General features: G+C 39.8%; 1 protein-coding gene across 2 annotated transcripts in view; it reads right to left on the reverse strand.

Moving 5' to 3' along the window:
* The window catches only part of STIM2 (stromal interaction molecule 2), a 139524-nt gene extending 119283 nt beyond the window's left edge, over positions 1-20241 (reverse strand). For both annotated transcript variants that reach the window (XM_054729652.1, XM_054729655.1), the window contains exon 1: positions 19627-20241. In XM_054729652.1, coding sequence (XP_054585627.1) covers positions 19627-20023 — 397 coding nt within the window. In that variant the 5' untranslated portion in view covers positions 20024-20241. The remainder of the gene's footprint in view (positions 1-19626) is intronic.
* Positions 20242-20560: the final 319 nt, after the last annotated feature.

The raw sequence follows: 20560 nt of genomic DNA on the forward strand, positions 1-20560 counted from the left end.
TGATAAAGTTGTCAATTTGTTCAAAGATCACAGACTGCATATAGTAAAACTATAATTGCACAACAAATGGCCAGAACATTAAAAGTAAAATTATGACATTAGAGGCTTCATTTGTTTGGTTTCTAGTATTTCTTTAGCATCTAAAAAGTGTTAAGCAGAGGCATTCAAACATTTGTTGAATAAATATACTCCATAACTAAGTAGCACAACGTAATATACCAGACTGTGCCTAATACCTACTGACTTTACTACTCTTAATTTCACATTAACCAGCACTTTTTAAATGTTTTCAAAATCTGGGAGATTATAAATTGAATAAATTGCAGTCTTTTAAATAATCACTTTAATTTCTCTAAACTCTTTAAAAATATGTGAACTTATCAATTAAAGAAGAGTTCCATTTGAGATCTTGCTCCAGCATATGTTGGCAGTTTGGCTCAAATGAACTGATAAAATTCTCTACAAGTTTGGGCATTTCTTACATTGACATTTACTTAGAGTAGTTGGCAGGATTATGAAGAAGTCTACCCAGCACCACCCTGTAGACCAGAACCCGGTCCTAGATACAAGAAGCAAGGGTCCATTGTGCCCACAGGCTCCCCACTTGACACTGGGTAAACTTGGGTGAATTTCTCTCAGAATCCCAGGTCTCCTTGCTTTAAGTAGCAGGCCATGACTATAATAAAGCTGTTCTTACAAAATCCTCGAGGTGGATAAAGGTTAAGAAAATCCAGGGAAAGGGTGGGAGGGAACAGGGCGGGGGGGGGGGGGGGAGGGGGCCTGTTTTAATTTCAACTTTTTAACTGGATTGCTTAGAGAACAAAATCTTTGCTGGTTAAATGAGAGTCTCTTGAGTTCTGAAGGAGAAAGACACTTGCTTTTCCAACCCAAATAGCCAATAAGGTGATGATAGTTGTCCAGATCCCCAAATCCAGGGTGGAGGAGATGGGTGCTAGGAATCAACCTGGTGCAGTAATGCAGTCAATGCCTGAGACGCTGGCCGGACCCTTGAGGAGAAGGGCAGAGCACCCTGGAACGTGTTTATCCCGAGAGAGGGGCCTGTGCCTTGGAAAGCCACAAGGTTCCAGCAGCCTTAGGTAAGCTCTCCCTGGCTCTTGCTCGAGTACTCTTAGGTGACTAAGAATCGTTGTGGGGTTGCCTGAGGAAAAATTTTCTCTAGGGCGTAAAGCAGTCTTACAGAGATATCCATGGCATTCGATGAGTCTAGAGACATGCATGTAAGGACTGGTTTTCCCTAGAAGTTTCTTCAGACTCTACAGTTTTATAAACTAGTGAATTTTTCTCATCTCACTATATATACACATATATATCCATATATATATGTGTATACATAGTGAGATGATTTTCTATCTCCAGATGGTATTGTTAAAATTATAAGTAAGCACTTGTAAGAAATGAGTATTCTAAAATTCTCAAAAAAAATGGAAACTATCTCAATGCTTTTCAATTTCACATGATCTAAGATTAATCCTTAGTAAATAAAAACTAGTTTCAGTTTGTCGGTTTAAGTCAGTGGTCAGCAAACTCATTAGTCAACAGAGCCAAATATCAACAGTACAATGATTGAAATTTCTTTTGAGAGCCAAATTTTTTAAACTTAAACTTCTTCTAACACCACTTCTTCAAAATAGATTCGCCCAGGCCGTGGTATTTTGTGGAAGAGCCACACTCAAGGGGCCAAAGAGCTGCATGTGACTCGCGAGTCACAGTTTGAAGACCACAGGTTAAAGTGAAGCAGACATGTCTTTATTTTGCCTAGGTTTTACAAATCTAAATCCATGTTAATAGTTGACTTTTATGTCTATAAAAAATGTTTCTATAAGTTATATATGTCCAAGCTAAAGAATGATAATTGATTTCTTCTTAGTTTTCATTAGACATTGAGGTTTTTTTGTGTGTTTTTTCCCACTGATAATTAGAGAGTTGAAGAGAGAGGGAAAGACAGAGAGAAATATCCATGTGAGAGAAACACATCAACTGGTTGCCTCCTGCACAAGCCCTGACCAGGGCCTGAGCCAGGGAGAAGCCTGCAACCAAGGTACATGCCCTTGACCAGAATTGAACCCAGGACCCTTCAGTCCGCAGTCAAACAGGTTAGGGCAGATATTGAGGTTTTAAAGGTTAAAAACCTCAATATATATAGCACAACTTCTAGATTATATCCTACTAGAGGCCCGGTGCATGAAATTCATGCACAGGGGAGGGGGTAATCCCTCAGCCCAGCCTGCACCCTCTCCAATCTGGGACCCCTCAAGGGATGTTCAACTGCCAATTTAGACCCGATCCCACCAGGATCGGGCCTAAACGGACAGTCAGACATCCCTCTCACAATCCAGGACTGCTGGCTCCCAACCGCTCGCCTGCCTGCCTGCCTGATTGCCCCTAACCACTTCTGCCTGCCAGCTTGATCACCCCCTAACCACTCCCCTGCCAGCCTGATTGACGCCTAACTGCTCCCCTCCAGCCCGATTGCACCTAACTGCCCTCCCCTGCTGGCCTGGTCACCCCCAACTGCCCTCCCCTGCAGGCCTGGTCCCAACCAACTGCCCTCCCCTGCAGACCTGGTCCCCCCCAACGGCCTACCCTGTATGCCTGGTCTACCCAACTGCCCTCCCCTGCAGGCCTGGTCCCCCCCAACTGCCCTCCCTTGCAGGCTTGGTCCCTCCCATCTTCCCTCCCCTGCTGGCCTGATCACCCACAACTGCCATCCCCTGCCAGCCATCTTGTGGCGGTCATCTTGTGTCCACATGGGGGCAGCCATCTTTGTGTTGGAGTGATGGTCAATTTGCATATTACTCTTTCATTAGATAGGATGGGTAAAAAATGGTTGAAAATTAAGTAAATAGTCGATGCTATGAAAAACCCAAGATGGCGGTTTAGTTCTTCCTGGCTCCCTAACACCTCATTTTTTGGATTTTTACATCCCTTCATTCAGCATTTAAGCTGGACCTGAATTAGATGAGGAATTTATGGGTGACTTTATTGAAAGTAGACATTTTACACTATTGCAAAGCTAATAAAAATGTGTAAGACAACTTTTAATGCCCTTTTTATGGCTTATGTAAATGTTATACTAGATGCTAAATACAAAAAAAAAAAAAAATTAGATAGAAGGCAAACCTCAGATCATGATAGTTGACAGGACAGAAATAATCCAGAGTGTTTTTTTCATAGTGAAGGCCCTAAGACCTGATGCTTTCCATTTATTTGCCCTTGCAATTTGGGGGAAATTCAGCCTCAACTCAGATCCAATGGTTACAATATTGCCCCATCCACAAGAGTCAACAAGATGATGTCCATACCTAGACTTCCTAGGAATGAGCCTTTCTAGTGCTGTGAGACCAAACTACCCAACCAAAAGGTTGGTCATCAATACATCCTTCAGATTGGTTTATGACCAATAAATCTGTGGACAAAAAAGGAAAGGTGAGGTTCTATAGAAAGTAACCTCACAGGGTAATCTGATCATAAATTCCTAACTGGGCAGGTCATGGGGAGTAGTCATACCTGAGGCATCTAACTTTTTAGCAAAAGATTTATCTTTGCCTTAAGCAAGCCCTGCCCATTATTCTTGCATCAAGGTTAACACAGCTTTGAAATAAATAACCGCCTCCAAGAGAGCACATAATGTTAACTACAATAATTTTCCGTGTATAAGACACCCCATGTATAAGACACCCCCCACTTCTCCAACCCAAAATTAAGAAATCAATATTTTAAACATAAAACAGAACACATTTTTATTTAGTAATTACCACAGGTAATATTTACATACCAGTACTATGATATTATGCAGCATATCACTTTATTCAGCCTCTGTTGCATCACTGCTCTCTTCTTCATTACTTTAGTTCCAGACATATCAATTTCTTCAACTTCTATTGTATCACTGCTGTCTTCTGAGTTACTGTCTACATATGTGAGATCATCCTCATAAACTGGTGGCATTTTCTGAGCTAACTTTGTTCGTGTTCTCATGGCCAACCCTTCTCTCCTCATGAAATTGAAGCACCATTTTGCCTTTCCTATAAAATCAATAATGTTCATTTCACTTGCAAACATTATTGCCTGACATTGAATAAGCGTGGCTGACACACATAAACCACTCTGGCACTGCTCCATAATCCAAGTCTTAAGCCTCTGCTCCAAATTTTCCCATTTTGCTGGTTTTCCTCTTAAGGCCTTCTTCTTTTTTGGCATCTTAAGGAGTTGTTCTTCCTGTTTTCTCCACTGTCTGATCATACACTGAGTGGGAGGAGGTCCAAACTATCTCTCTGCAGCTGTCTCCATGATCTTTTGCATAGCTGATTACATTCAGTTTGAATTTTGCAGAGTAAGACAATCGTTTACTGGTATTTATCTTTTTATTTGTTGACATCTTTATGGGCTCAGAACACTCAGGTTCCTGTTGCATCTGTGCACTCTCCACCTCCACCTCCAATTACGGCATCAGCTGACGTCAGTAACAATAAGGCTCATGATTGGAGGAAGCCTGTTTGACAGGATATGGGCAGCTACACACCCTCGTTGCTCCCTCCTCCCTCCTCGGCTGACTTCCATGTATAGACGCCCTTGAATTTTCAGTCTAACAATTTTAGAAATAAAATAGCATCTTATCCACAGAAAAATACGGTGTATGTAATCCCATCCCTGAGCTGCTTCCTACCACCTTCATGTACTCTTCTGTACATTCCCTCCTTAATCTAAAATCATAAAAGAAACTGCAAACTGTTATTCTCTGAAGCATTTATTTTAGTCTGTTGAAATCTTGCTTTCAGGTGCATCTTCTGTTTGGTTCAAATAAATTTTATAAATTTTTTTTAAAAAAAAGAAGAGTCATGACTTAAGCCAACTGAAAAATATTGTAATCATAACTCATAACTGCTCAGTTTATGTAAGAAACTGAAAATTTATCCTGTAACATTTTTCCAGTCACAAATAAAGATGCTACAGTTCGTCCCAAACATATTTAAAACATATAAATTTTAAGTGCCAGCAAAGACGTCTTAGATAAAAACAGATGTCAATGATTAAATCAAGGTATATTCCATACTGACTCACCATTTATTTTAAAGTGTTGGATACACTGTGTCAGAGTGATATTTGTAAACTATTAATCACTATACAGATATAAGATATAATTAATTACAATAAAAAATAAACCTTCAATTAAAAAAGTATTTACAAAGCTATGGTACAACTTTTACAAGAAAGCTACCATAATAGATAATTTAAATTATTAAAAAGAAAGAATAACCACTGTGATACAACGTAAGTAGAAAGATACTGCCAGTCAGAATTGCAAAAAGGAGGGTATAAACAATCTGTTAAGAAAGTTCCAAGGGAGTCCTGGCCAGTTTCTCTCAGTGGTTAGGGCATCAGCCCACAAACTGAAGGAAGGAGGGTTTGATTCCAGACAGAGCATGTGCCTCGGTTGCAGGCTCGATCCCCAGCCCTGGTGGAGGCGCATGCAGAAGCAACCAATCAGTGTGTCTCTCGCACATCAATGTTTCTCTCTCTGTGTCCCTCCCTTCCCCTCTCTCTAAAAATCAATTAGAAATATCCTCAGGTAAGGATTAACAAAAAAAAAGAAATTATAAGGTAGAAGAAGCCAGATTATTGAAGGTGACTCTGGAAAGACTTTATAACAAAAGAAACAGAGAAGAGCAGGAACCTTGCCAATTTTTACCCACTATTCTATCTCTAACTTGTACAATAGTACACTGAACACAGAATAGTCTTAATAAATATTTACTGACTGAATGAACAAACATTTGAAATGGACCTTGAGAGATGGAGAAGACACTCTAGTATGAAGGAAACATTCAAGCACGGAAATAAAGGAGGATATAAGGTACGTTCAAAGAACAAAGAGTAGTCTAATTTTGCTGGAGCGAACTTATGAAATACAGATCAGTAGGAGTTTGTGTCTGCTATGAGCTATATAACAAGTTTAAACTTAATTTGCTATTAATTAAAAATAATATTTTTTAAAATGAAAGTAATATATATGAGAGAATACAAGGTGAGTTATAAGATGATTGCCTCATCTAGCACAAATGATTTAGTTCAGAACTAAGGTGAATGGAAAGAATGGGAAAAGGTCAAATGTAACCCCAAGAATTTGGATGGTTATAAAAACAGTGGCACCATTAAAAGAAATGCAAAGTATTTTCATTTTATTTTATTTTTTCCATCACCATTTATCCCCTCAAAAAAAAAAAAAAAAAAAGAAATACAAAGTTAAAAACAAACAAACAAAAAAAGATGGTTGATTGGAGGAGGAAGTCAGGTAAAGAATATTACATTTATTGAGCACTTATTCCTTGCCTAAGCACTTCAAACAACCCTGTTAAGTAGTCATACCCCCATTTTACAAATGAGGCAAAAGAGGTCAAGATACTTCCCCAAAGCTCACAAAGTGAATTTTAATCGTGTCATTCCTTCCCTTCTTCCTTCCTAAGAGAACCTCCATTTTCTTCAAATATGGGGCAGCAATGTGCTCAGAAAGGTGGGGCGCCAGCCCTAGGAAAATGAAACCTGACTGTTTCCCTAGCCCAAAGGTCGAGGCCTAACCTTTGAGATATGAGAAGAAGTATGTTGAGGGCATCAGAATCCTGGGGATAATGAGGAACCTTCACCAATTTAAGAGCTGTCCTTGATTTCTCCCTTTCACTCTGGTTTCCCAATGGATTTCAGCAAACCAAATCCATTCTAATTACAAAATATCTTGCTAACCCTTCCTCTTCTACAATCCTAGTCCAAACTAGGATTAACTCTCAACTGGGTTGCTAATAACTATTTTCCTAGGCACTATAGTCACTCTTGCTCAAACAATTCATTCCCAAACAGCAGCCAAAAAAAATCTTTAAAATGGAAATCACAGAGCAATTGGAACCCTTGTGCTCTGTCGGTGGGATTGTAAAAAGGTACAACCACCATGGAAAATAGTATGGAGGTTCCTCAAAAAATTTAAAAATAGAACTACCCTATGATCCAGCAATCCTAACACTGAGTATATATAGCCAAAAGAATTGAGAGCAGAGAGATATGTGCACACCTGTGTTCATAGCAGTACTATGCACAATAGCCAAGAGGTAAAAGCAACCCAAAGGTTCATCTACAGATGACTGGATATAAAAAATATGGTATACATAAAATGGATATTACACAGCTTTAAGGAAGGAAATTCTGTTACATGCTACAATAAGAATGAACTTAGAGGACATTTATGTTACATGAAATAAGCTAGTCACAATGAAACAAATACTGGATGAGGTATCTTAAGCAGTCAAATTCACAGACTCTGAAAGTAAAATGGTGGCTACCAGGGGCTGGAAGGAGCTCTTTGATGGCACAGAGCTTCAGCTTCACAAGATGAAAAAGTTCTGGAGATCAGTTTCACAACAATGTGACTATACTTAACACAACTGAACTGTACACTTAGACATAGTTAAAACAGTAAGAATGGATTAAAAACTGCTACATTTACACAAGGGAATACTATGCAGCTGTAAAAAAAAAGAAGGATCTCATACCCTTTGATACAGCATGGAGGGACCTGGAGAATGTTATGCAAAGTGAAATAAGCCAGTCAGAGAAAGACAAGTATTACATGATCTCATTTATATGTGGAATCTAATGAATAAAATAAACTGACTAACAAAATAGAACCAGAGACATTGAAGCATGCAACAGACTAATGTATTTCAGAGGGGTGTGTGGGTGGGAAGAGATTAACCAAAGAACTTACATGCATGTATGCATAATCCATGGACATGGACAATAGTGCAGTGAAGGCTTAGGAAGGGGGCAGGAGCAGGATGGAGAGGATTACTGGGAGAGGAGAAGGGGAGCATCCATAATACTTTCAACAATAGAGATAAATTTTTTAAAAGATAAATTTTTAAAAATTAATTAAAAAATAGTCAAGATGGTAAATTTTCATGATGTGTTTTATTTTACAGAAAGAAAAAAAACTAAGTAAATCATATCACTTCACCCCCTCCTTAAAACACTTCAATTATTTCCTATCACCCACTAAATAAAACCCCAAACAAGGTTTGTGCAGCTTTGTGCCATTTGGCCTTTCCTCTTATAAAATCAGATCACATGCTACTCTCCCCTTCCCTCAAGATGTTCAGTAGAAATGATATTCTTTCACTTCTTCAAATAATTCTAATTCCTTGATAGCATTTCTCACAAATTGAAATGCTTTTTTCTTAATATCGGCCCAACTGAAATGCAAGTTCCATGGGAACAAGGACCTCATCAATCTTGTTCATCATTGTGTCCCTCGTAATTATCATATGCCTGGTATATACTTAATATTCAAATATTGAAAGATTTCACATTTTGAAAAAAAAATTACCCTCTGAGTCTATTGTAAAATATATACAAATATACATACAGATCTTAAAAGACTATAACTGCTGTTACAGCTGTTATATCTAGTTGTTGAGTAGCATACTTTCTACTTTGTACTTTTCAGTATGTTCTAACTTCCCTTTAATAAATCTTTATATGCAGAAATTAAAGATCTTTTAAGTCTGATATTTTCACTGCAAAGTGCTTTAAATATTTTAATTATATAAAATAAAGGTACAAAATGACTTCAGCTACTGATGGAACTAACTTTTTAAGCCCGGGTTGGCTCAATGGTTTTGTGTTGACCTATGAACCAGGAGGTCACGGTTTGATTCCGGGTCAGGGCACATGCCTGGGTTGCAGGCTCGACCCCCAGTGTGGGGTGTGCAGGAGGCAGCTGATCAATGATTCTCTCTCATCACTGATGTTTCGCTCTCTTTCCCTCTCCCTTCCTCTCTGAAATCAATAAAAATATATATTTTTAAAAATACCATATTACTCTTCAATCTCACTGTCTATATTCAGTTTCATATGTCCACAGTTTTAAGTACTTTCTAACCATTAATGAGTATTTAGATCACAGAGGTGACTAAAAACTGTATTTTCATAATTTTTAAATGAATATAAAACATCTTAACAATATTCTCAATACATCACAGCACATTTATACAACTAACCTACATCTATATCTATAGATTTTTTTTTAAGTCAACAATTGAAAGCTTACACTTGCCAGATTTTGTTCTAAGCACTTTACATAGATTGACTCATTCATACTTCAAACTCATTTCAGAGGTAAGGAAAGTTAGGCACTAGTAGATTAAATTACCTACCCAAAATTATAAAACCACAGCCAGACTGGGACTCAAGCCCAAGAAATCCTGCTCAAGTCTAAAGGCTATGCTCTTAATCACACTGTACAAAAGTGGGAACAGACTTATGGCCCAGAAAAAGTTCAAGATACAAAAGGCTATGCTTCTTAAAAATTATATCCCATCTCTAAGGAATATTCATTTTAAAAAGTACAAATAGTAATTCCCCACTTATTGATACCATTTTTTAAAAAAGTCGTTTATCTTAAGCCCCAGGAATTATATAATTTAAATGATTTTTTAAGATGTCAGACATTTAATAGTAAAATTTTATAAAAGAAAAACTGGTTATTTACCAATGATAAATGAAGAAGGAACTCATAAAGTTCCTTAGACAATAAAAATACAGAATTTAACATTAATGAGAATGTGTAATTCTGCTACTTCTCCAGCTCATTTCCTAATTCAACCAATTACACCCTGTGCTTTATTATATCCTTGGCACTGGAGAATTTTTAAAGTATAAACTATTTGAGAGAAATCCTAAATCTCCATTACATATAGTCACCTGTTACGGGGATGATGATGCCTCACAAGAATTCTGTAAGGGTTAAAGGAGATAAAATATACAAATACCTGGCATAAATTTGAATCCCACATGCAAATATGAACGTTGGTGTCCTACAAGCAGGCTAACCATTGACTCTGCCTTATTTGGTAATTCACAATCTCCATCTAGCATTCTCAAAGGCCAATGTCTTTGGTAAATACCACTCCCCACTCAGCTTCCTCCTCTCATACCACTATACTTTTCCCTATCTGACAAACTCTTGCACATTTCTGCGAATACAGTTACGCTGGGGGAAACTCTTCATTAATAACCCACCTCTTCACATCAAAGTTAGGAACTCCTCTTTGTCATTCTATTAAATACAGCACACACCCTTCTGCCCTATACCTACATCACAATGCATCATCACCCGTTAAGTGGGTATATATACTCTTGGAATACAAAGCAGGGTCAATATCTTACTGATCTTGAAATTCCAAAGACCTAACTTAGTTACTGGCACATAACAGTTACTGAAGTTTTTTGTTTACTGGGTTTTTGTTTGTTAATGAAGAATAAAAGTGATACAAAAGAAAGAGAAAAAAAACACCCTACATTTATTTATATCATACCTTGTTCCAAAGAAGGGAGAAGGGAGGATTATTCTTAATACTACAAATATATAACAAGAAATTCCTAATATTCTAAGAGAGCGCTGGCCGGTCTGTTAAATGGTTAGAGCATCAACCCAGGCAGCCAAAGAGAGCAGGTTTGATTCCTGGTCAAGGGCACATACCTAGGTTTCAGGTTTGATCCCTGGCCTGGTTGGGGCGTGTGCAGGAGGCAACCAATTGATGTGTCTCTCTCACATCAATGTTTCTCTCTCTCTCTCTCTCTCTCTCTCTCAACCCCTCTCCCTCCCTCTCTTCCTTCCACTCTCTCTAAAAAAAGAAAAAAATCAAAGGGAAAAATAACTTCGGGTAAGTATTAAACAAAATAAGTCTATTTTGTTTAATAAATATATTTTGTTTAATCCTCACCAGAAGATATGGTTTTTCATTATTTTTTTAGAAAAAGAGGAAGGGTGAGAGATAACAAAACACTGATGTGAGAGAAAAACACCCATTGGTTGCCTCCCATAGGCAAAACAACTGGGAATGGAACCTGAAACCCAGGCACGGGAATCGAACCCACAACCTTTCAGCATAGGGGACCATGCTCCAACCAATTGAGCCACCTGGCCAAAGTAGAAGGAACTGCTCAAAGTGACACACAGTAGGGAAACAGAGGGAATATCATATACTTGTCATTAATGTTTTAAAAAGTTATATAGAGGTTTATGGCTGGAGAATAGGAATAAAAAAGAAAAGGGATTAAGATTATCTATCACGCAACATCATATATTTTTTAAAAGAAAGAAAAACAGTAGTGGAAAGAAAACATGAGCACAATAACATGAACCTATAAAATGTACAGTGTGTTGAATAGCAGGTAAAAATTTCAAATAAAGGTTTAAAAAACCTTTTTACTTATTGAGAACCATTTAAGAAACTACTCCAAATCCCTCCCATTACTCTAGGGGTTTGTGATGAGGTAGTTTAATAAAGTAGTTTTGAAATGTTTCAGTTCCCTATAATGGCAAGCTCTGGATGATCAAAGAGAGAGGCAGAGAAAGAAAGTGAAAAGACTAGAGGAAAAGAGTAAGTTACACAGAGGCCAAGATCCATAAGCACACGTAAAGACAAATTCACTTGCAAGAAACACTGGGACAGACACAGACACTTAGGTTCTGAGATGAATGTCAATCCAAGTAAACTGTTCTTCTCATACTCTGTGGTTCCCTAGTCCTGGGGAAATGGGGGATGCAGAGGAGAGGGGGTGCTACCAATATCTAAAGAAAACAGAATAAGCCACTATTAAACATCCTAAAACTATTTTCAGCCTTAATCTTAAGCTGTTTCACTTTAGACAATACAGCTGAGGAAGCCTAGAAGAAAGGAAATTACTCTCAGGCCTGCAGCCATGATGGTTATACAGTATCACCTCGAGGGCCAAATGAAATAAAGCCAAAAATCAAATCAATCATTGGCTTGGGGTGCCCTATCGCCAATTTAGAACTTTCCTAGTAATGAAGTTCTCTGAGGAGGAAATGTTCAGCTAGATGAGGAACACTAGACTGAGGAGAGAACCACAGTTAAAAGCAAGCAGCAAGAACGAAACCAGTCAAGAGAATAGTTACTACAGGTAGGATTAGAAAGTGTCAAGAAGGATTAAATATCTAATACCTACTAACATAAAGATCTAGAAGGATAAGAAAAAGAACAAATCAATTAGATTATCTACAGATCAAGCTTGAAATCCACGCAGTAAAATTCAAAAGTTAATTTTGAAACAAATAACATGCCAGTACTCTGAAACGTCATTCAACTCTGATGCATTATAATGTTAGTTAAATGAGGAAATTGTTACCCTTAATTAAGGAACATTCATTTTTAAATATGGAATACTACAAAGCTCTATATAAACAACCTTGTAAATCACCTCATAAGTCCAATCATACACAAAAATAATTTTTACATAAAATGGGCACATTTGAAATAAGACACCACAACAGTGTTTCTTCTTGCATATTTTCAAGGACTTGTATCAAGTTAAGTCATTTTACAAACTCCAGGTGTTTAAAATTAAAAGGTAATTTTTGTTTCTTAAACTTCTGATAGCCAGATTCCTTTCAAATCTAACAGTAAAATTTTATAGTTTCCTCTAAACATTTTCATAGCCAATGCATAATTTAAACTATCAAAACCTCTATTCCAATATAGCTTCCTAAATGGCCTCTTTTTTTAAATTTCTATTATCTCCTCACTTCATCTACCCAGACCTTTCTCAAACACAGAGTCATGACATTCATTCCCTTGTTCCAAAACCACAGTACTTCTCAAACCCTGACAGAATAATAGATTTAGAATTCAAGTTTAGGAACAAAACACTCTGAAATGTCAAAATACCTTTCAAGCCTTTTGTTTTACCTTAAAAATTAAATTTATGGTCTCCGTAACATATTCATTTTTAGTATTGGTAAATTAAACATAGCAAAATATTTTGTTACTATTGATTAAATATTTAATGTTTTTTTCCCAAATAATCTAGTAAAATGAATATGCCAAGAAAATGCATCATAATTTTCCTGTGGCTTTCCATACTCCCCAGCACATGGTTAAGTACCCAATTTTAGATGTGTTGATATTTCAATATCTAGGGAATAAATTAGGAAATATTAAAGCCCTTGATAATCTGGCCTGAACCGTCTTTCGCCTTGCATTTCTCATTACTCTATATATACCCTGTGCTTAACTAAAAAATAAAAAGCTAAAAAAAAAAAAAGAACCTATTAATTTACTCCTTATCCCTCTTATGCCTCCTCCTAGAAAGCCCTTTCACTCATCTCCTCAAGAAGCTATATCCACACACAAGGTCCAGCTCAAGCCCTACCATCCTCCAAGTAATCTTCCCTAATAGCCTTCCTTTCTCAGAAATTTTGCAGTCCATCGTGGTACCAGTCTGTCTCATTATGTTTAGTTGTACGTAAAAGGATGCATACAACATTTAGTTGTATGTATAAGGATGCATACAACATTTACTTGTGTGTATAAGGAAGCATACAACATACCAGTTAAGAATCAAAGCTTTGGAATCAGAGAAACTCAGGTCAACATCTGACTCTGCAATTTACTAAGTATGACCTTGGGCAAATCAAGAATCATCCTGCATTGGCTTTGTCTGTTTAATGAAAATTGCCCTATCAGGGTTAATCTCAGAATCAAAAATAGTGATGAGTATAAAGCACTTAGCACAATACTGACAGTAACAGTTTAATAAATATACCTATTATTCCCAATATGCAGACCCATGTCTTACTCACTTTTGTATTCTTTTCCATGAAGTGTTTTGCATATGCTTAATAATTTCTTGGTTGATGAAATCTGATCAATTCAGAACTAATCTCCTAGACAGATCTTAATAAGATCCAAATTCTAGTGAATATCAAAAATGGCTCACTTACCATATTATTACCAGTTAATTTTAACATTAGCTTAACCACTTTATACTTTAGCTACCATATTCATAAATACAGATCCCAAAGCATCATTCTGAAAGTATTCCACATTGCATTACTATCTTAAGTAGGCCAATATGGAAAACGCCTGATATCCTATATAATAAAAGGCTAATATGTAAATAGACTGAACGGCGGAACAACCGAACAACCAGTCGCTATGACGTGCACTGACCACCAGGGCACTCACGCGGAACATGGCAGGCATCGGCAGCAGGCAGCAGAGTGCAGAACATGGCAGGTGTCGGCCGTGGCAAGATGGTGGAGCAGGTGAGTGGGGGTGCCAGTCGCTGTCACTGGGGTGAGCCTTTGGTGGTTACTGAAAATTCTTTGCTCCCGCATGCCATGGTCCCACCCGGCACTCGCACCAGTCCTGCTCACACCCACTGCTGGTGCCGGAGCTGCCACTCGCACCGGCTGCCAGCACCCTGATCCTGATTGCTCAGCGTCATCAGGGGGTGCGAGCGGTGGCTGCCAGCCCTGATTGCCCCTGAGGGCTTCTCCACCTCCCCCTGCTCCTGAGGGACAATCAGGGCAGCAGCCACTACTCGCACCTGCTGATGGCCCCACTTGCACCTGCTGCTGGCACCAGCCCCAATCGCTCCTCACCATCAGCAGGTGCAAGTGGGGCCAGGGCCATCAGCACATGGGAGCGGCGGTGGGAGTGGGGCTGCCTACAGCACATGGGAGTGGTGGGCGGGGGTGCGGAATATGGGCCGAGACCCGCCTCTGTGCCCACCACAGCCTTGCGGCCCACAGTTCCTTTCAAGGTGCACTAATTTGTGCACTGGGCCCCTAGTAGTTACATCAAAGTCTAAATTTGAACACATTAGCAAGTATCCAAAGCAAGCCTTTAGCAAATTAAAGAATTCCCATGTGGATCCTACTATTTTAAAGTTATACTAAATCCTGAATCCATTTCTCCAACTGACCCTCTGAGTTGTTCCTGTGCCAGGGGATTCCCAACAGAGACCAATCAGTTCTGCCATGGTATTCTCAAGAAGAGCACCAAGGTATGCAATGTTTACAGATCAACAAGATTCCTAATTCTTAAATGTACACACACAATAGGCTATATCAAAATGGATGAGTATATTCTTTATTCCTAAAATTAGCAACAGAAAAACAAAAGCAAATAAACAAAAACCTACAGCAATGCCAAAGACTTATGAAAAAAGGAACCATGATAACTACAGGGAAGGAAAAAGAAGATACAGCAGAAAACCGAGCCATCAAAAGGCAGCTCAGGAAATCCTAAGCTAAATTCAGAAAGAGAAACTTCAGCCCTGGCTGCTGGCTCGGTTGGTTGGAGCATCATCCTGTACACCAAAAGGTTGTAGGTTCAGTTCCTGGTCAGGGCACAAACTAGGTTTTGGGTTTGATCCCTGGTCAGGGCTCAGATAGGAGGCAACCTATCAATGTTTCTCTCTCTCTCTCTCTCTCTCTCTCAAACCAATTTTTAAAAAGATCCTACCCTAGCCATCCTCCAAGTATGGCTAGGTGGATAAAGTAGGTAAAGCATCGGCCCATGGATTGAAGGGTCTTGGGTTCGATTTTGGTCAAGGGCACATACCTCAGTGCAGGCTCCTCCCCAGACCTAGTCAGAGCATATGTGGGAGGCAAACAATTGATATGTCTCTGTCACATCAATGTTTCTCTCTCTCTGTCTCTCCCCCTCCCTTCCACTCTCTCTAAAAATCAATGGATAAATATCCACGGGTGAGGATTAACAACAACAATAAATATATATATATATATTTGTTGGTTTAAAAAAAATAAAAGAAAAACTTCACTAAAGGAGGAAAAGCAGTTTTACTCTAGTACTATGTGAACTACACTGAGTTTACTGTCACACACTGTAAACATTAACAAATGTATTCATCCTAAAATATTCCTCAAAGCAAAATATATAAACTACACTAAAAAAAAAATAACTATTTTAAAAATGACATTTGCTGTTTAAATGTTAGGGATGCAAGATGAGGATCATTAAAAGTAAAAGCTTAAAATCTTTCCAGTGACAATCATATTCATGTGAGATATTTTCATCTAAATTAATGAAAAACCCAAAATTCATGTGTTTAATGCTAGTGAATACAGTAGCTCTTCTGAAATTCTTTGAAACTGAGAAGAATTATTTTAAATTTCCATTGAAATTTTAATACTTCCAAAAGACATGTTTTAAAATGTTTTTTAAATTAGTGATATTATAGTTAAGAAAAAACTTTATATAGGCACTAAGTAAGGTTGCATTCATGCATTTAAAAAACGAGAGAAGCAAATATTTCCAAAGTTATTATTTGTTTCAAAAAATTATGAAATAAGTAGTTCCATATAAGAAAATTTTAACACTTAAATTGTTCTGCATATTTTGCAGTAATAAATAATTGTCCTGTATATATGCGATATATTTATGTATTTGGGAGTGTGTGTGTGTGTGTGTGTGTATAATGTGTATATATACAGGGTGTCCCAAAAATATGTATAAACTTTAACAGCTTATTCTATTACATTTTGAAAATGAAATGTATTTTAATAAACACCACCTTTATAATTATTCAAAGTACTGAATAATTTTTTTTCTTGCCCTTTCATAAACTATTTCTCAAGGACCGTATCTGATGAGATCAATTCCTCCTGACTAGGATCAACTCATTGATGCTAAATCTGATAGGCAAAAAAAGAAAAACATATAGTAGCCAGTAAATTATTAAAGCACTGCTTTACATCACAATCAATAAACTCTCAGTCATCAATTCCTAATCTGCCTTAAAGTTTAATTACTTTCAAAGAAAGAGCCCTAATACATATAATGTAAGCCCTTATTACACAGCATTATAAATATTTATTTCCCCTTATCTAAATATATGCACACTGAATCATGAAAAGGTAATATAAAAAAGAAAAGGAAATGTAAACATTCATTATGACAGGAGATCTGTTTACTTTGATGATTTCTCATAATATCTCTATAAGAACACTTGCTTGCTTAAAACATGCGATAGATTATTTAAAGGAAGTTTATTCTTAAAATACACTAAAGGTCTGAAGTAAAACTTTTGAGAGGCACAAATTTAGTAGAAAAGAATGTTTTCTAAATTTTATTAATGAGGCAAACTCTAATGAAAGTTCTAAAGATCAGTATTAAAAATACCAATCTGCAGATGAAGAGAGAAGATAAAGTGATTTTGGCTGTCATTGTCAGAGCTATTCAGAATAATCACAGCTAAATAACAACTTTAATATGGAGTCAAAGAGATTAATTCTCTCAGAATTCTTTCAAGAATTTGCCATTTTCAAAATTCCCATGAAGCTTAGTTTTATTACTGATGCTCTCTACTCCATTTCTATCCATTAACACTGCCTAGAATAAGATAACAGTATTTTTTAAGTTCAGTCTATGGTCTACTTCCTGAAGTGTACAACATTAATAATTATGTTCTGGGTGTAGCACAACATTTACCAATGGAAACCATAAAAGAAAGCACTATTCACACAATCAGAAGACTAGGAAGGAACTTTACAGAGACCATACAGTTTAAAGGAATGTTTAATATGCTCTTACTTTATCGTAGACTCGCAATCTACCTTTTCCCAGATACCAGTGCTACTGACTGTACTTACATAAACTTATTAAAATGATCACAATTTAACTTGTACATCGTGCAGTTTACCTTAAACTTTACAATTTAACTTGTACATCGTGCAGTTTACCTAAAATCTATCTTCTACCAAAGGGAAAGAACAAGAACATTACAAATAAATTTCAGGATTAATATTATTTTATTACACTTATTTTAAAGCACTACAGTACAACCTCACTTTGCACTCTAGTGCAAAAAGCTTGATATGTCAAACTTTTTAACCAGTAAGTATCAGCCTTCCTTTTTCACAATGCCTCAAATATCCCAGAAATTTAAGTCTTCAAAAGGAAAGATTATAAACAGTTTATTAAAATAAAATTCCATCGGAAGTCATTTTCTTGATATAATCTACATAGCATACAATAAACATACTGTTAGTGGTTCATAAATACTAACTTTCCTGAATCACGTATCCTTCTACCAACTACATGTTAACAAAACACCCAATTCCTTTTTTAATCTTTTCTGTTCAAGAAACCAAAAGCCCTACCCCTATAGCTCCTAGAAGCTCAAATATTTGTTTCCCTGCCTTCCTGCGTGAGGCAATAAACCTTCATATTATATTTTTATCCTGCAACTTTCCTAATAAGCACTATTCTTCACCACATTTTTATTTGCCACATTTTTATTTGGAGGATAAAGACTAGTAAGCATAAGACTATCCAATCTATCCTCTCACTCAAACTATACTGGGCACCTGATACTGATCATTCTATAACCATTTCACCCAAATTACCCAGTGATAGGTTTGATGTTTCAAGTCCCATTCAAAAGGGCTCGATATGTTTCAGAGTAGAGCCAGTTAAATATTCCGATCATTATATTCTAGACATTACAAAACTTCCAAAAAGCTTGAGAAGTTCACCAACGCCCTCCTCTCTCCTCTCTAGAATAGTAAACATCCTGTCACAGAATCCAGAGAATGGTGGCTTTGCTCTAGAGAACAGAGCAAACACTTCTCAGAGCAGCTGTTAGTAACTTTCAGATGGCTGCTGGGACTAGCACACTTCGGTTAAATTAATGATGTCATCTTGTTCTGCTTTACTTTCTCTTTTTTAGTCCTGCAATTAATGTAGAAAACCTACAGATTACTTTTTAAAATAAAGTACCAAAAAAAAAAAAACACAAAACACATACGCTACACTACTTCTCCAAAAGAAATCATTTTAAGATCCTTACATCATTACTTAATCCACAACGTATCAGTTATACATGACACTGGAAGGCTGAAAAAGATTCAATTCTCCACCTAGACTTACCAATCATGTTTGCAAGTTTTCAATAACGTCGAGAACGTTCTCTGTTTCAAAGGTGCTGGTGCAGTCTGTAAGAGAACTGTGCAGCTCACAGACAAGCCCTGAATGTCCTGCACTTGATCAATGGTAGGTACCTTTCTTGTTTTAACCTGCTGCGCTTTCTGCACCCTTTGTCACCCGGCGATGCTCCCACCAGCGAATACTTCCCCACCTTTTAAAACGGCCTTCCTCCCATAGCTCAAAAACACACACATTAGGCTTGGAGGTTTCCTCATTCGAACACGGAACCACTAACCCCACTAGGTAGTTTGACTCTCAAAGAATCCTTTAGCTGCCTCCCCTGGGACATCGTGCTCAGCGGGGCTGTGAACCTCAAAACTCGCTGCCCGCTGCCTTTGCAAAGGCAGCACCAGAAGCAGACTCAATACCGCATTGCCGCTGTTGACTTTTCCTAGCAGCTTAAAAAAATAAAAAATAAAAATCAGCCCGGCACCCTGCAGACCCTGCTATGGGTCTGGCTCTTCTGCAGCACGGAAGGGAAGCTCCGCAGAGCTCAGCAAGGATCACCGGGGAGCCCGACTTAAGGGCGGAGAGGCGAGTGCCCTGGAGAGGCTCTGTCGAAAGCGGGGTGTCGGGGGTAAGGGGGAGGCGTCCGTCCGAGTGTAGGGGACCGCGACAGAGCAGCGGCCAGGACACTGGCGCCTGGGCGCTCGGCTCGGCATCGCGCACTGGCCAGGGCCGTCGGATAGCGGGCGCCCGGGGGCCCCTCCCGAGAACGGGGTTCCTGCAACGACGGGTTGAGCCCCCCACCCCCCGCCCCCCACCTCCCCACGGTCCCCCGCCGTCTCCCGGCCCTCACCTGTCATGAGCGCCGGGCTGTCGCCCGCAGCCGAGGCGGGAGAGGAGGCGGCAGCCGCCGACGCGCGCCTCCCACGGAGGTTCCTGGGCACCAGCTCGCATCCGTCCGCCGCGCCAGCCACCAGCAGCCCGAGCACCAGCAGCGCAACCCAGCGCCGCCGCCGCCGCAGCCAGCCCGAGGCCAGGCCGGGCGCCGTCGCGGGATGAGGGCGCGGAGGAGGAGCGGGGAGCCATCGCGGCGGCGCCCCGACCGCCGGCCACTTGCTCCCTCCTCGCGAAGCCGCCGCCTGCGACTCCTCGGGCCGCCCCCGCCGCCTCAGACTCCAGCTCCCTGCGGGCGCCAGCCTGGTCCCCCTGGCACCGGCGGCCTGCGGAGCCCGGGTCCCGGCGGCGTTCATCGGTTCCGGTTATTGAGGAAAAAAAAGTGAGGGGCAGAGAGGTGCGGCGTCTCCGGCCGCGCGCGACACCCGCGCTGCTGCGGCAGCGAGACCAGGACCCGCTGCTCTGGCGCCTCCGAACACCAGCCCAGCGCCCGAGCCGCCGCCGCCGCCGCCGCCGCCGCGGCGCATCCCCCCGCCCCCTCCGGCCCGCGCTTGTCGTAGTACCACGGGCGGCCGGCGCCTCCTCCCCACACACTGGCTCGCATACCAATCCCCCGCCTCCTTCAGGGCCTGCTCCGCGCAGGCGCGGCGCTGCTCCACTGCGCCTGCGCGGCGCCCCGCCCCGCCCCCGAGGGCGTTCCCCGGAGGACGGGAGTGCGCGGGGCGGGGGTGGGGGGGTTCTGAGGATTTAGCTGAGCTGCTGAAATGGGGGGTCCGAAGGAAGAGGGGCACGCCCTCCTTCCCCCATTCAAGCCCTCGCCGCGATTGCCGGGAAGTGGGGAGGTGGTGGGGAAGGGGGAGACCCAGGGATCGGCTAGAAGAGTACGGATGTTC

Source organism: Eptesicus fuscus, chromosome 2 (genome assembly GCF_027574615.1).
Source record: "Eptesicus fuscus isolate TK198812 chromosome 2, DD_ASM_mEF_20220401, whole genome shotgun sequence".
NCBI classification, from domain to species: domain Eukaryota; kingdom Metazoa; phylum Chordata; class Mammalia; order Chiroptera; family Vespertilionidae; genus Eptesicus; species Eptesicus fuscus.